This window comes from Vombatus ursinus, unplaced genomic scaffold (genome assembly GCF_900497805.2).
Source record: "Vombatus ursinus unplaced genomic scaffold, bare-nosed wombat genome assembly UNPS02014945.1, whole genome shotgun sequence".
NCBI classification, from domain to species: Eukaryota; Metazoa; Chordata; class Mammalia; order Diprotodontia; family Vombatidae; genus Vombatus; species Vombatus ursinus.
The window spans coordinates 18,867,304-18,883,457 of NW_020954723.1; the positions used below are offsets into that span (position 1 = coordinate 18,867,304).

General features: G+C 36.5%; 1 protein-coding gene across 1 annotated transcript in view; it reads right to left on the minus strand.

Moving 5' to 3' along the window:
* The window catches only part of NRXN3 (neurexin 3), a 1,892,810-nt gene that overhangs the window by 1,002,228 nt on the left and 874,428 nt on the right, over positions 1-16,154 (minus strand). Inside the window, exon 14 of the mRNA XM_027844705.1 lies at positions 7,489-7,608. Within this exon, the coding sequence (XP_027700506.1) occupies positions 7,489-7,608 (120 nt within the window). The remainder of the gene's footprint in view (positions 1-7,488; positions 7,609-16,154) is intronic.

A 16,154-nucleotide genomic window follows, 5' to 3' on the forward strand; every position in this document is an offset into this window, starting at 1 on the left:
AAAGATAGCTAACACAGTAAATGGCATATCACAATCCAAAAGGATTTTGGTAAGCTTGAATATTGACCCAAATCTGAGATGAAATTCAATAGTGAAAAATATTTCTTTTTTATGCATTGTCACTCCTCCTAAGACTCCTCAAGGATAGGGACTGTCTTTTGCCTTTCTTTGTATCCTCAGCACTTAGCACTGTGCCTGGCACATAGTAGGTGCTTAATAAATATTTACTGACTAAATGTAGTCTTATAGTTGACTATAAAAAATATATAAACTTCCTAAATATAAAATAAGTGACATTAGTTTGTCTGAAAAAAAGAATCTCAGAGTTTTAGGGAAATACAAGCTTAAGATCAGTTAGCAACGCAATTTTGTAGCTAAAAAAAGCTAACAAAAGCAATGATCCTTGAAGCATATGAGCTGTACGCTCAAGGAGCTTACAATCTAAAGAAAAATAAGTTATCTATATGTAACCCCTGTCCCAAAGGTCATTGTTAAGGAATTCTCTCTTTATTGGTAGAGATGAAGGCCCTGCCTGTATGAGGGATGGGGCAGAGTTGTTGGACTCTCCAAGCCAGAGTCTTCTTGGAGTATGACATATCTAGTCAGCTTCCAGCTTGGATAAAGAGAAGATGGAGGAGGCCAACCCCACTTCAGATTGCTGAAGGATAAGATTCTGTGAGGACATGAGAGGAGCTGGTAATCTTCATCATATCCCTATCTCTAGCTTGCTACTTTAGAGACTTTGGAGAGTTTCCCTTTGGGTGAGATCAAGGATGCTGTTTCTTGGTTAAACTGTTATCTTGTTCCCAATGGGAGAATTCCTTCATTCTGTATTGTCTGGAATGTATTTTCCTAGGTATACCTCCTCTGATTTCTGTTTTGCTGTGATTTGTATACATGGCTTGTTTGCTATTCACTATGTATGTTCATTGTGGAACTGGTATTAGGTGGGAAAGGGGTCAAGTCTTAGATATAGAGCTTGGAGTACTCTTTCCCCCCAAAATGACAAAGTGAAATCTAAGTGGAATGATCATATCCCCTTAGTTGTCATTCAGTCATTTTTCAGTCGTGTCCAACTCATCATGCCCCCACTTGGGGTATTCTTGGCAAAGATACTGGAGTGATTCACCATTTCCTTCTCTGGCTTATTTTAAAGATAAAGAACTAAGGTAAACAGGGCTAAGTGACTAGCCCAGAGTCACACAACTAGTAAATATCTCAACTCAGATTTGAACTCAGGAAGATGAGTCTTCCTGACTTCAGGCCTGGCATTCTATCCATTGTGTCATCTAACTGGCCCTAATATCCCCTTAGATGAACAATATTTAAGAGAGCAGATAAATATAATTCTAGTCTGTTACCCCCTTTCCCTTTGAGGAGAACAGAGTGATGGCCTCTGACCCCAATCTCCTGTTTCCCTTCCTGGCAGGTATGAAAGCCTCCCTTGGATACATATAGAGGGAGAAGATGCTAGAGGTGTCTATTCTGCCTCTCTTCAAGCCACTCACAAGGAGAGCATCCTTCCCACCCAAAGTGGAGTTTCACCATTGGATGGATTGGTTAGATTCACCATCTAACTTCCATTTCTATCACTACACATACAGGCATATGCAAAACAAAGATAAAGAATACAAATACAAGGTAGTTTGGAAGCAAAGGACCTGGAAGTTGTTGGGGCAAGGGAGGGGCTAAGGAAAGCTTTTACACAGAAAGAAATGCTCAAGGGGTGTCACCAAAGAGGAGCCAAATTCTATGAAGTAAAAGTGAGAATTGGTTGTATTATAGGCATGGCATACAGCCATTTCAAAGGCACAGAGAGAAGGGAGGAATGTCCTTTTTTGGAGGAATAAAGAGGTCAGTTTGGCTAAATCACAGAATGGAAGTGGGAGGAATTGGTATTATACAATGATGCTGGGAAAACATGTTGGGATCAGGTTGTTTAGGGTTTTAATTCCAAACAGAAGAGTGTATATTTTACCCTAGAAGACACAGTGAGCCACTAGAGTCTATTGAGGAGGAGAATGACATGGTCAGATTTGTAGTTACAGAAAAGCAATTGAGCCGCTCTGTGGAAGAGAAACTAAAAGGAAGAGATATATAAATTTGTGTAGCTACATGTGTATAAGCAGTGATATTCATGTATAGACATGCTTTACTTGGTGCTTTTACACATGCTAATGTACTTTTCCCTTATTTTTCCTGAAGTCTGAATGGGGAGTGTGTGGTTTTAACAGTTCAGATCAATACTACGCCCAACGTTAAAAAAAAATAAACCTACACAATAAATAAAAAGGCAAAAGGCTGATCAATAACCAACAGAGAGGTTTAACAGCCACTCCAGCAAAAGTGTTTGAAAAGGTGCTTCACACTCCACGGTCTGCTCTAACCATAGCTGTTCTTTATTGATCTGTTGCAAGCAAAGAACATCTATTATTACCACACCAGTGTCAGCCTGGCAATTTCTCAAACAAGTAGCCTGACCTGAACTGCCAGCCAGGAAACTACCACAAGATGGCAGTTTGCAAGAGGGCTAAGGACCTGGATGACATTGTTTCTTCCTAACCAACAAAAACAAGGTGACACAAGCTTGATCTGCATTGTGGGTCTAATAAGCCACAAGCCAAGCCACATGGTTGAAATTCTCAAGAGGACAGAGGCCACAGGTAAGCCCATAGTAAAGCACTTTGAATCATGAGACAAACATTGCCAAAGGTGACTTAAAAGGTGACAGCATTGCTTAAAGCTACCACTTTAAAAAACAAACAATGCTTAACAATGACAAAGTACTCTGGGTGTGCAGAGCACAGCAGAGGCCCAAGAGCATAGGGAGGAAGAAAATTATTGGCAAGGTGCATGGCGTGGCAATACAAACTCTTAATCATGTTTCCCACTTGCTGGACTATATAATGGCTTCCCATAATTCTATCACAGGAGGCCAAGGGAGAGAGTTTGTTATTAATAGACTTAAAATGCAAATGAAATGGGGGCATGTCAAGGTTTTTCAAAGAAGAGATCAGACTTAGGAGAACCCCAAATTCAAGATCTAAAGGATACTGAGTCATTGGACAACCCTGGGAAAATGGATGTGTGTAAATAGGCTAATTACCAGTACAAAATCCAACCCCTCTGTGATGTATTAGAAATGTCCTAGCTACATGAAGGTAAATGATTGGACCAGGGTCATACTTAGTAGGTGGCAGAGGTGGGATATGAGGGAGAAGAGAATGGACATAAGAACTTATAGAGTACCAACTAAGTACCAGGCCCTGTGCTAAACATTTTTACAAATATTATCTCATTTGAGCTTCACAGCAACCCTGAGAGGTAGGTGCTGTTATTATCCCCATTTAACAGTTGAGAAAACTGAGGTTATATGATTTGCTCAGGGTCACAGTGAGGAAGTGGTAGAAGCAGGATTTGAACTCAGATGTTCCTAATGCCAGCACCAGTGCTCTATCCACTGTGCCACTAATTGCCTCTGCATATGTATTTTGTACTTGTCTTTTTAATTAAGTGGTATTTTTCTACCCAAACTTTTTAGCAGGATCTTTGAAAGCATAGTGATCACACAATGTAAGTAAAATACTAGATAGGAACTTTGTGTTTCCAGGTTTAAGAATTCATAAAGCGTTTTCCTTTGCCCTATCTTACCTCAAACACCCAACGAATGCATCATTCATTTTGTGTACCTTTGTCTACTTTGTCCAGAAACTGAGTCATTTTCCCTTCTTAAAATGCACTCAGAGTTACACTGAATCATATTGTTACATCAATTCAAAGAAAATTACAAAATGAAAAGTAAATCTCTTTTCATGCTTAACAAGAAGGGATTCTTGGGTTTATTTTGGCAAGGAGCAGTACCTGGCCATACCTCAAAAACATTCAAGACAAACACAATTCCATTCAGCGGTGAGAAAAAGAAGACCTAAAACAATATCATGAGTGATTTGAACCAGTGTTCTAAGAAAGAATTGCTACTTTTTAAGATGATGATAACCTGATAAAATAATCCAGAACCAACAAGATTATTTCCCCCTCCCACAGATTATTTGGTTTTAAAAATATTAAAGTAAGAAAGTGCTTATAAAAATTCAGAAATGTTTCTCTTGAATTGTATTCATCCTTATTGAGAATAAAGTCATTGTCCTGAAGTAGTTGGTGTTGGAGAAATTGCTTATTAGTTCAAATGCTTTACATTTATCCCTTTTGGTATACAGTTTAGAAGGCCTCCAGGTGGAAAATCTCACAAAACATATCTATGCAACTCATTTCTAAGCCTCAAATAATTTCTATCATACCTATATTCAGGAAAAATAACTAACTCCCATTGGATCGTTGCTGTTATTCTAGTCAATAGAGAAAACTATGAGTAACACTTGATTATTTCTAACATCCCTTTCTCTTCTTTTCTTCCCTTTCTCTCTCTTCTTTTTCCACTTCCTTTCTTTCTGCACTCATTTTCTTTCACTTCATAATGCTCTTGGTGATACTGAAGGCTACAAGAGTTTGGCAAATCCTAATTCAGGCTAAGCTGCCAAAGGTTTATTGAGAATGAGCATGTAAATGTCACAGCAGGCAGAAGATTCAATATCCTGTTACATATTCTGCACATTTGTATGTGTGGCACCAGCAAATTACAACTCTTAATGAGTCAAATAGCTATAGAAAATAATGGTCTGTGAGCTATGCCCATAAGGAAATGGAATTGATTTTCTAGTGAAGCTTAAAAACTGTATGGAAGGCAATTCCAAAAAGGAGTTAAAAATACGTTTTGAGCAATAGCAACATTAGTGGAATAAGTGGAAAGCCTGCCAAGACAAACACTCTGAAGGATAACACTTATCTGGATATAGAAGTTCCAATGTGTTTGATGAAAAAGCAGTTCCCTTACTTTCCAGTCATGACTTACATATCTAAATTCTATATATACATTACAGCATGCCATTAAAGTACATCTGTTTGAGATTCTACTCTTAGGTCATCCTGCCTGTTTAAAAAAAAAAGCCACATACCACTCTTTCTCGGGGAGGTTAGGCCAACAAGCAAGCAAGTTCTAACACTAATGATAACAGGCTGTGAGAGCTCCAGGAAAATCAAAATGGCAGTGCTTAATCATTTCCACAAAGGAAGCAAAACTCAAAGTCCTTGAACCTGGATACCATAAGGAAATTTCTGTGTAATGGGAAGTAAATACCATTCATGCAATCCAATTTTCTCCCTAACAAAAAAGCTTGACTTTTTCATTCTCTGTTGGTGAATTTGTCCAGGTCAGGTCACGCTGTAGCTAGCCATAAGGTTCATAGTTACTAGCACAACCTGCTCTTAGAAGCAGTGGGAATAAATCCAAGAAAACATAAAAATGACTCAAGGACATTCTTAGGCAAGCAATGAATGCCTGGCACTAGGAAAAGCTGTCATTGTTACAGGAAGACATTTTTAGATGAATAAAAGTTCACTTACCTTTTAAAGATCAGTTTTCACAGCACTATCTCCTTGCCATCGCTGGAATAACTTACCTTTCTGTCTCTTCCATATTCCATATATACATATGCATATATATGTACATGTACACATACATATTTATACATATATACCAACACACCAATACTTAACTATTAAGAAAAGCACACCTGCATGTACACACATGTTTCTATTCTTTGGAAAATACTTTTAGCTGTGAGTCCAACAAAAGTACAAAGAATTGTAGTGGGGAAAAAAGAGTAAGCAGAGTGTTCCTCTCAAACTCCAGGGGGCTTCCTTAACCTCCAGAATCAAAGTCTGAAGCAGCTTTCAAGTCACATAAGAGCAAATGAAGACCTGTGATACCTGTGAGCCCTAGTAAAATGGTTATCAGCATCAGTAGGGGATCTTATAAATGTGGTAGACAGCAAATCCTATGGATTATGGCACCAGAATAGCAAGTTTCTATACAGCCTTACACGTTTCAAGGTTTTTTTCTCTGTACTTCCCACTTCATCAATTGTTTCTCCTTAGTATATCAGGGGAGACTGAGAGGAAGAACAGAGAAAGGCAGCAGAGAAAAATTGGGCAAAGAAGATAAATATAGAAGAACTGAAAACACACACGATTAAATAGTGGAGTGATAAGACACCAGGGAGAGATAAACAGGTATATAATTAATGCCTGGGTGTTTTCTGAATAAAGCACTGGATTACTTTGCAGGCTCTAGCCTTTGTTCATATAGCACATACATTTATAAATAAACCCAAGAAGTGATATAATTTGTCCTGGATATAAAGATAACCCATGGACTTTGAAATCATATGGTAACTAATGCCCAGCAGGTACAGTTCGGTCTTTTTCCCCAAATTCTCCATGGTAAATGCTTAGAAATTTTAAGAAGTAATTTTCCTTAACTAGAGTGATACAAGCAAGGAAGATGACCTATGGACTTTAATTATACTCATGGGACTATACAATATATATATATGTATGTATGTATGTATGTATATGTATATAAAGTGTTCCAAAAAATCTTAGCGCAGATTCAAGTTTTAATATCTTTTTTTCTTCCTTCCTTCCTTTCTTTTTTCTATTATCTGTCGATCTATAACTTACATAGATGAGACATTATCAATATAGACATAGAAAGATATGTGAAGATATAAAACATATTTTCATGTATCTATATTTCTATATCTATATCTATATCCATCCATCCATCCATCTATCCATCCATTCATCTATCTTTCTGTCTATCTATCATCTATTGTTTTTGCTTATAACCATTTCTATCACAATGTCACCTTTCTTGGTTAACTGCTATTAGTTTAGGGTTCTAAATTTAGCAACAGAAGAAAGATAATTTAAATAGGAATCTCCAGTATGAAACAAGATTACTGAGTCTACACTTTGGTATAAACTATATAGATAATGAGCATTTCACTTATATACACGTAGCTACACAAATTTGTACATGGGAATAATATATGTTCTTCTCTCTGAACAAAGCAGGAAAAACAACTAAAAACTTCATCATTTGATGAAGCCATGGTATTTCTGGATCCCCTGTCCTTCCTAGAAAAGGACACATCCCTTAGTTATCCTCTTTACAGAGTCAACGAAACATTCTAAAAAGAAACTATCTAGATAGTTTAGTTTTATGGAAAGGCAAACATTGTAAAAAAAAATGTCTTGTAAGACACCACACTCTGCCTTTGGGGGACAAAAATAGTTATTCCATGATCATGAAAATCACAGTTAGAAAGAAGGAAGTAGGGAGGAAAAATACAATTTAATTATGCTAATTTATTTAATGGAAAAACCTACCCTAGTATTTTCAGTGAAGGAGTGATCTCTTTACTTTCCAAGTATATATCAAATGAAGAATTTAAAGAGAGACTCATATTGCTTTAAGTGAAGAAAATGTAATCAACTTCATGATGTTTTTTTTTTTTTTTCCCTTAAGCTTTCTCCCAGGTTTCCTACCTCTCCCCAAACCTCTAAGCATGAAAGGATTTTACTCACGGTCATTGCATTGATTCCCAGAGTAGGAGGTCATGGAACAGTCACAGGTGAAACCTTCCCACTGTTGCATGCAGACACCTTGGTTGGCACATGAATCTTCCTGGCACGTGGTGCTTGGTCCTGGTAATGGAGATAAGAAAAGGAGAGGGAGAGAAAGGCAAGGGAGGGGAAAGAAGGAAGGTAAGGAACTATATTGATTCAAGAACAAGAGTATGCAAATTCACTATTTTCATGCCAAAAGACAACCCAATCAATGAACAACACAACCACCCGAAATTTCCATTCTTGGTCATGCAACTATAATTCAGGGTCAACAAGAGACAACAAAGACACACGCAGCTACAAAATGTTAACGGTAACACACAAAATGAAAAGGAGGTAACTGGAACATTCTCATTGAGGCAGGCTTCGCAAAAAAGCTTCATCTCTACCATTCAACTGGACAGGCAGATCGTCTTATACTGGCTCATGATCTTTCCAGGCCTTTCAGATAAGGATTTCTATTTTAATAATACAGAGGTAGAAGAAGTACACTTCACAAGTCCTTTTGTATCCTGAGGGTGGGAAGTTCCTGAAGACTGCAGTATGAACTTAAAAGGATGGTGGCATTTTCTCCATGAAGCCCTCCCTGATTCCTACCTACTTCCCTCTACTCAGGTGAAAGCATTCTTTTCATCCTCAAGTTTTCCTAGATCACTCTGTCTGGAACTCTCCTCCAACCCTATCACTTACAGCCTTGTATGGCATATATCTTTACATATGCTGTACTTCCCCAGTAGATTGTAAATCACTAGAAGGCAACTTGCTAGGTAGTGTAGTGGCCAGGACACTGGACCTGATGTTAAGAAGATTCGAGTTCCTTCCCCACTTACTAACTTTCTAAACCTGGGCAGATCATTTTAACCTCGGTTTAACTCAGTTTCCTCATCTGTAAAATGGGGATAATAGCACCTACCTACCAGGGTTTTGTAAGGATAAAATATTTTTAAAGTGCTTTACAAACCTTAAAATGCTATATAAAAGCAAGCTATTATTATTATTGCTTATGTAGTCACTCTTCTTTTCATCTCCATAACCCTACAAGAGTCTTACATACGTGAAGCTAATAAATGCATATTGAATCGACTTGAATAATGACTTTTTAGAGCCTCGTAGAGGAAAATAGGGGAGGAATACATATTCTGTCCCATGTTAAGGCAGCCTGTATTTAGACCAAATTTTAGATTCCTTTTAAACACTTTGACTATTCCCACCCCCATCCCCACTTTTCTCCACCTCTAGTTTAGAAAAAAATAATGTCCTTTTAGGGATACTTTTGCTATTAAAAAAACAATTAAGACTTAGGTTGATGAAGAAAAGAAAACCCCTCAGGTCAAATTTAATTTCCCAAAGAGGTTTGGGGTGGTGATGGAGGTGCTTTTCTCCTCTACAAATTAAAGTTGATAGGGAATCCTCATTCATTTATGATATTTGATTAATGTCAAGAAGGAGTTTGTCCATTGGCTGATCTAAATACTATTTCATGTTGCCAAAAAGTATTTGCAAGGCAGAAACAAATTCCAAAATTTCTGCACGTACATAAACACTGAGTTCTAAGTATGTGACATCACAATACATTTCCAAAGAAAACATCACACTCGCAAGCATTACTGTCTTCTGTGTTACGTCATTTTTTTTTTCTGGGTAGGGAGATCAGTGTTACAGACTATCCCTCATAAGTCAAAGCTATTAAGATATAGAGTGAGAACACTCATAACAATTGAAAATGATGGGAGAATAGATTAGCCTCTGGGCTGCTCCAGCTCTCATTGGCAATTACATGCATCCTTATAGGGATGAGAAAAGGAAAATGGTTTTGTCCCAATGAGTCCTAAATTTGAATGTGGTGTGATACAAATTTTATTAACAATGGCAAATCAGGACAGCTTCTTTCAAAGGATAAAATCTTCTGAGATGTACACAGGACTCCCTGGCCAAACAGCTCTCCCCAAACAACGAATGGGTAATTTGATGGCATAAAAGAAGTAGAAACACATGACCTACTTTTCCTTGATATCTAAAAGAAAACAAAGTAATTCTTCATGTTTTGGTTGGTGCTAAATCATAAATCTACCTATCCCTCTCCTCTTTACTTTGCCTATCCATATCCTAACCAGACTAGTAATAGCTGACACATATTGTCCTTTTTATTACCAAGTTCTTTATACATCTGATTTCCTCCAGTCCACACAACAACTCTTAAGGCAGGGGCTACAGGCATTATTATTCCCATTTTAGAGTTGGGAAACCTGAGGCTCAAATGGTTTAGTATAGTGACTTGCTTATGCTCACACAAGTCCATCCTTTCAGGTCCTTCTTTAGTACCATCTCTTCCCAGATAACTACAGATATGATCCCTCTCCTCCTAATTGTCCCCATATTTTTGGCAGCATAAATTGTTGGTACGTGAATATATGCAAATAAACAATTTATAAAATGTATTAAATACTGAATTCTTTCTTGTTCTCTGGTTGATTTGTATGCACATATATCTCACCATTTGTATGCACTTCTCTCTCACCATAGATTGTAAGAGCCTTGATGACAAGAACCATGTTATATATCTATATACCCTCATCTATAGCTGTATCTATGACACCTTTTAGATTCCTTACTGCACTTAGTGTAGTGCTACAAACATCATAAAATATTTTAAACTGAATTGAATGAGATCCAACCTGAATTTTCTGAAGACGTTATTTCTAAAGTCTGGGGGTGGAGATCAGGGTGGGAAAGGAGAAAGAGGCCAAGGGGAGGAAGGGGTCTGCAGATAAAGGAATATTTTACTTCTGTCAAGGGCACATGAATTGAACAATAGACTATTAAAAAACCCCACAATGTGCCTTTAATACACCAAATGAGGGGCTAGCTACATGCAGAGTCTCAAAACTCTCGAAGGCTACATGCTGTTATAAGCAGAAGGTAATCATTTAAAGGAAGAAAGAGCAAACATTCTATACGTGGTTTAAACAAGGGGTCAATTCCCAGTCGGAAATAGCACAGCATACTCGGTAACATGCTCATCTTGGATTCAGGAAGTCTTGGGTTCAAAGCCTGCCCCTGTTACTTACTAGGTCAATCATAGTGCGGGTCCTTCATGTATTAACATTATTTCCAGAATAAAATAGCTTCCAAATTCATCTGTATCTACCCCTACCCTTTTCTACCTCACTTTCTTGTTCTAACACCAAAACTTCTTTACTGAATGTTCAAAGGAAAGATATGATGCTGCACATCACCTTCATCAGTCTTGATTTTGACAAATTCTTCAACCGATTCAACAATGATTTGATTCATATAAATATATAATCCATTTGTAATACTTGTTAGCTGTTTGCTCAATAGGTATTTATTCTCACTTATTACTGCATGAGATTTGAATAGGTAGGTGTGTAAGCATAAGAGGAGCAAAAGACATGTCAGAGTATAATCATATTTTAATAACTTTGCACATTGCCCTGCAATAGTCCCAAGGGGATAAATAGGTATAAGGGATGCACCTACCTACGACTTACAACATACAATGAATATATAGAAGTCAGAGAAGGAATAGGGATTTGTTGAGGGATTGTATCATAATGAAAGAACCATTAGTCTATAAAATAGAACATTTGGGTTCTAATCCCAGCTCTGTCATTGACTAGCTTTTTAATCTTAGGCAAATACCTCAATCTCTCAGGCTTCAGCTTCTTCAACTATAGAAGAAAGGCCCTGACTAGAATCAAGGGTTCTTAATCTGGAATCCACCAACTTGTTTCTTTTAAATATTTTGATAATTGTTCAAATTGTTGCTATTTTTATAATTTTATATATTTTATTGCATGCATTTATGAACATCATTCTAAGAAAGGATCCATAGGCTTCATCAGATTGCCAAAGGATTTCATGACAGACAAAAAAGTTAAGAGGTCTTGGCCTAAATGATGTATTACCCACAAATAATAGTACTTAGGCTTTCTATCTACTTTCCTTCCTTCTTGTTACTGATGCCACACCTCTTTTCCCAGGCATTATGGATAATGTCTATTATACCACTTCTCAAATATGTCGCTGTTGGTGTTATGCTGTAGCCTCTTTAAACCTCTATGTGTCTCCTCTCCATCGTCCTTTTGGTTATCTGTGATTAAGATTCTTCTCTCTCTCTCTCTCTCTCTCTGTCTCTCTGTCTCTCTCTGTCTCTCTCTCTTTCTCCCATCCCTCTTCCCTTCTCCCCTCTCTTTACTAATACAACTAGTCACCTATTTCGTAATTTATTATCCTACAGAGTTGCCTGGGGGCACTGAGAACTTAAGTGAATTGCTAGGGATTATATGACTAGCATGTGTCAGAGGCAGGAACTGAACCCAGATCTTCTTGATTTTTGAGGCCATACTTCTATTACTATGCCTTGCTTCCTTTAATATAGCTCAAGCTTCATCTTTGTTCATATCTAAATAATAACAATAATAATAATAGTTAACATTTCTATAGTGCCTGTTGTGTGCCAGGTATTTTATACATATTGTCTCATTTGATCCTCAAAGTAATTCTATGAGGTAGGTGTTGTTATCATCTCCATTTTACCGTTGAGGCAACTGAGGCAAACAGAAGTTAATTGACTTGCCCAAGGTCACACTGTTAAGATAAGTCTGAGGCTAAATTCGAACTCAGGGCTAACTGGCTATAGGCCCTGTTGCTCTATCCATTGCACCGCCTACCTGATAGAAAGAACGACACCTGTCTCTATATCTCCATCTCCATCTATGTCTTACATTGATGGGACTAATTGAACAGGCTGCCCATCTAACTGCATTTTATAGTCTGGGAAATACACATCTTTCATCTAATATGTTTTGGAAGGTGAGGTGACTCTCTTTCTAATGATTCTCATTGAAGAAATCATATAGCTTAGTGGAAATTGATGTAATTAGCACATTGTCAAAAGAAGTATGTGAAAAACTTCACCGTGTACAGGAGGTACCTCTTCTGTTTGGACTTGGCAAAGGATATCCATTATGACACATGGAAACACCTTAAAGTGAGCATGTGTCTTCCTGTTTAATGACTCATTTGATACTGTATTTAGCAGATTGTTAAATAAAGTTATCTCTGATTATATCTGTCAAAGACTCTTGTAGGATTTTAGCAAAGATGTAGAAAAATGCATTGTTTTAGGAGAGGTTCTAAGGCTACATTTTATTCTGCTGAGTCAAATAATTTATTTTTGTAAATTAACAAATAGTAAATACAATTGGATATTATATCCTCTGCACCTGTCAGTCAGTGTTCTGCTATAGTAAATCATATATTAAAACCTGTCTGTACTCTTCTCATTTTCATCAAGGATACCTCAGTTTCATACCTATACTATTTTCACAAAGATTGTATAGACACTAGAATGGAATCATATTGATAATATTGCTGATGTCTCCTCAGTGTTTTTTTAAGTCTGTAATTATCATTTTTTGAAATCTCTACTCACCTGAGATATATTGAAAATTGATCCCCAAATGCCTGTGAAACTGAATCAATTCCAAATTAAAAGGCAACATTTATTAAGTGTGTACTATGTACACTTTGCTAACTACAAGCATGCATATCTTTTGCCCATATTTTTCAGGGCCACTGCATAAAAAAGAAAATGTCTTAACTCAAACTATATATCTGTTTATATTGTTGGGGGAAAATTTTCACTTTTAGCTTCTCTGTGTATATATTTGAACCTGATTACTCCAATTTGGAAGTTTCCCAGTATAAATTCAGAGATGCAATTATACTTACAAATCTGTGGAAAAGAACACATTGTCTTCAGAAGTTCCAAGTATTTTTACATCACTGTTAGCATTTTTAGGTCTTAATGGTTTTTAATCTTAATTTGTATTCCATCCTATTTCTTATGGTTCTGATACATTAAGGATACAGTATGGTTTGTATAACACAAATAAATGAAAGCAGTTGGCAACAACTTGTTTAATATCTTTCAAAGATCTTTGACCAAATATTAAGATTTTGAATTGACTTTGTAATTTGTAATTCACTTCATCTCAACTTACTTCTCTATAAAATGAACAGATTGAACTGGATGATTCCTAAAGTCCAGATCTAATCCTAAAATGATATAAATTTGCTACATAATAAGTATATTTGATAACCAAGTTTTAACATTCCAAATATCATGGTTCAGATACTGTTAAGATGAAGCAAGATAGGCATAGAAAAGTTAGTAAATTCTATTACACATATATTTGTTATTCTCCTTAAAATTTAATCTATAAATGCTCTCAGCATTATCTGGCTTATGTAGGTTTCATGCCAAGTTCTCAGTGGGCTAATTTTCATTTTAACTGATTTTTATTACTTTGTAAGACTATATTGTTAATAATCTTCCACCATCTTGTGATTGTTCTGTATAATGTTTTGCCAATGAATTTGTACTCTAAGCTGTCCCTCCTTTGGATGCCGTCTTACACTCTCTTTGGCAAGGAAATCAAGTTTTCCTGGCCAATATAGTACTTGAGTTCATTTAGCCTCCTAGTTGTGGCAACTGTTCTTCACAGGGTAAACTTTACAAAGACAAGGTGAAAGTTTGAATCATAGTTTTTACTTTTGTCCATTTTCAGTAAGGGTAAAAAGTTAATTTATTCCATCATAATTGATTCCAACAAGTTACAGTCAGATTTCTATCACTATACACTATGGTTTTGTTGTTGTTCTGATTTGTTAAATTGCTTTTCAGTTGTTTCAACTCTCTGTGACCCCATCTGGGGTTTTCATGGCAGAAATATTGGAGTGGTTTGTCATTTCCTTCTCTAGCCTGTTCCATGAATGAGGAACTGAGGTAAACAGGGTTAAGTGACTTGCCCAGGGTCACACAGCTACTAAGTATCTGAGGACACATTTGAACTCATGAAGTTGAGTCTTCCTGATTCTAGGACCAGTGCTCTGTCCACACGTCCTACCTGTTTTGCTTTCATCTGAATCTTTTTTTTAAAATTTAATTTGGTGCTGATTTTAACCTTTGCACTAACTAGTCCATAGCCTTACTACAGAGATGTTGAAAATTTTATTTTTAATGATTTTTTTTGCTACTTACCACATCTATCACTGAATCACAAAATTCAAGTGTTGAAAGGGACCTCTGAGATCATATAGTCCAACCCATTTTTCATTCTAGCAACTTTGATTTTCATCTCAAAGAAAGTACTCATTATGTGTATTCATGAAGATTCTAAACAGCTTTTAAGTCATTTGTTTTTTGTATTTCTTTATTTAGAACGCAATTTCCTAATACATACTTTTCTGCTCTTCTATGTCCACCTTTTTATTGAAGACATCAACTACAAGCATATGTATATACACATGCAAGAATGTGTGTATATATGTGTGTGTATGTGTGTATGCACATACATACACATATGCTTACTTTTGAGGACCCTGTCAAGTTCTTTCTAGAATTTCTCTACTCCTTCATCCTTTCCAATAGGTATTGGTACATTAACTACAATTATGCTCATGATAGTATCTTTACTTACAGTCTTGGCATGTTCAACAAGGCAACACAAATAGGTAATCCCTGAAATAATGTTGTTCATTGCCTTCTGGCATACAATAAAACAATTTCGACTTCTTTGTTTTCCTCTTTGGGGAAAACTTGGCAGCAGTACTGCTACTTCTTTACATTTTCTCATTTATTTATAGAAAGAATGTTGTTTATTCTCTTCAGTAGGGAATCTGCCCATTGGTTCTTGGACAAAAATGTCATATGGCCCTCTTCTAATTCATTATTATGGTATGAAGATGACCCCTGGATCTCAAGAACTATACAAGTGGAATACAAGCTCTCATAATCAGTCAATCAGTCAACAAGCATGCATTAAGTATTTACTGCATACACTATGCCAGGTTGACACTAACAGATTCCACCAAAATTGACATAAGCCTGGTAACAGATTTTCTCTGTTGTGTGAGGACCAGACTAAATACATAAAAGCTCATCATAAGAAGTTTGGTCACTTGCTGATATTTTTTGGTCATGGAAAACCCATGAAATAGATAAAACATTTTGCCATTCTGCTCTCTATGCCCCCTTCTACTTCACCAGCAATGAGGACAGAGTGGTGGGTTAAAGAAATTACTAAGAATCCAATGGTACTCAGAGGGTTAACAAAAATAGTGGAAACAGCCTACAGGCTATGAGGTGGAAATGAAGAAATGAACCTAAGTCATGTGATATTTTAGGTTGCATAAACCTTTTGTAGGAATTCCTTAACCTTTGTTTTTTTTTTTTTCAGGGAAATAACGAAACTGTGTTTTCCTTGGTGTAGTAAACTCCTTTCACCAATGCAGACTGGCACCTGCTCTGCTGCTTCTAGTTTTAGAAAGCTTCCTGGGCACATTGAGAGCTTATATGACTTGAGGCCAGTTATCTATCAGCTACATCATGACTTCTTCTTATCTTTGAAATTGCATTTTTAATTGCCTATATTCTTTAAAATATAATTTCACTTAAGAGTATTAGTACAAGAGCAGATTAACGTCTAATTTGTAAGTGACAATCTTTTTTTTAAGGCTCTCATATAATCATACAAACATTGTTAATTGAGGAATAGCCAGTGGGAAAATGATTATAGGCATAGCCCCATGCTCTG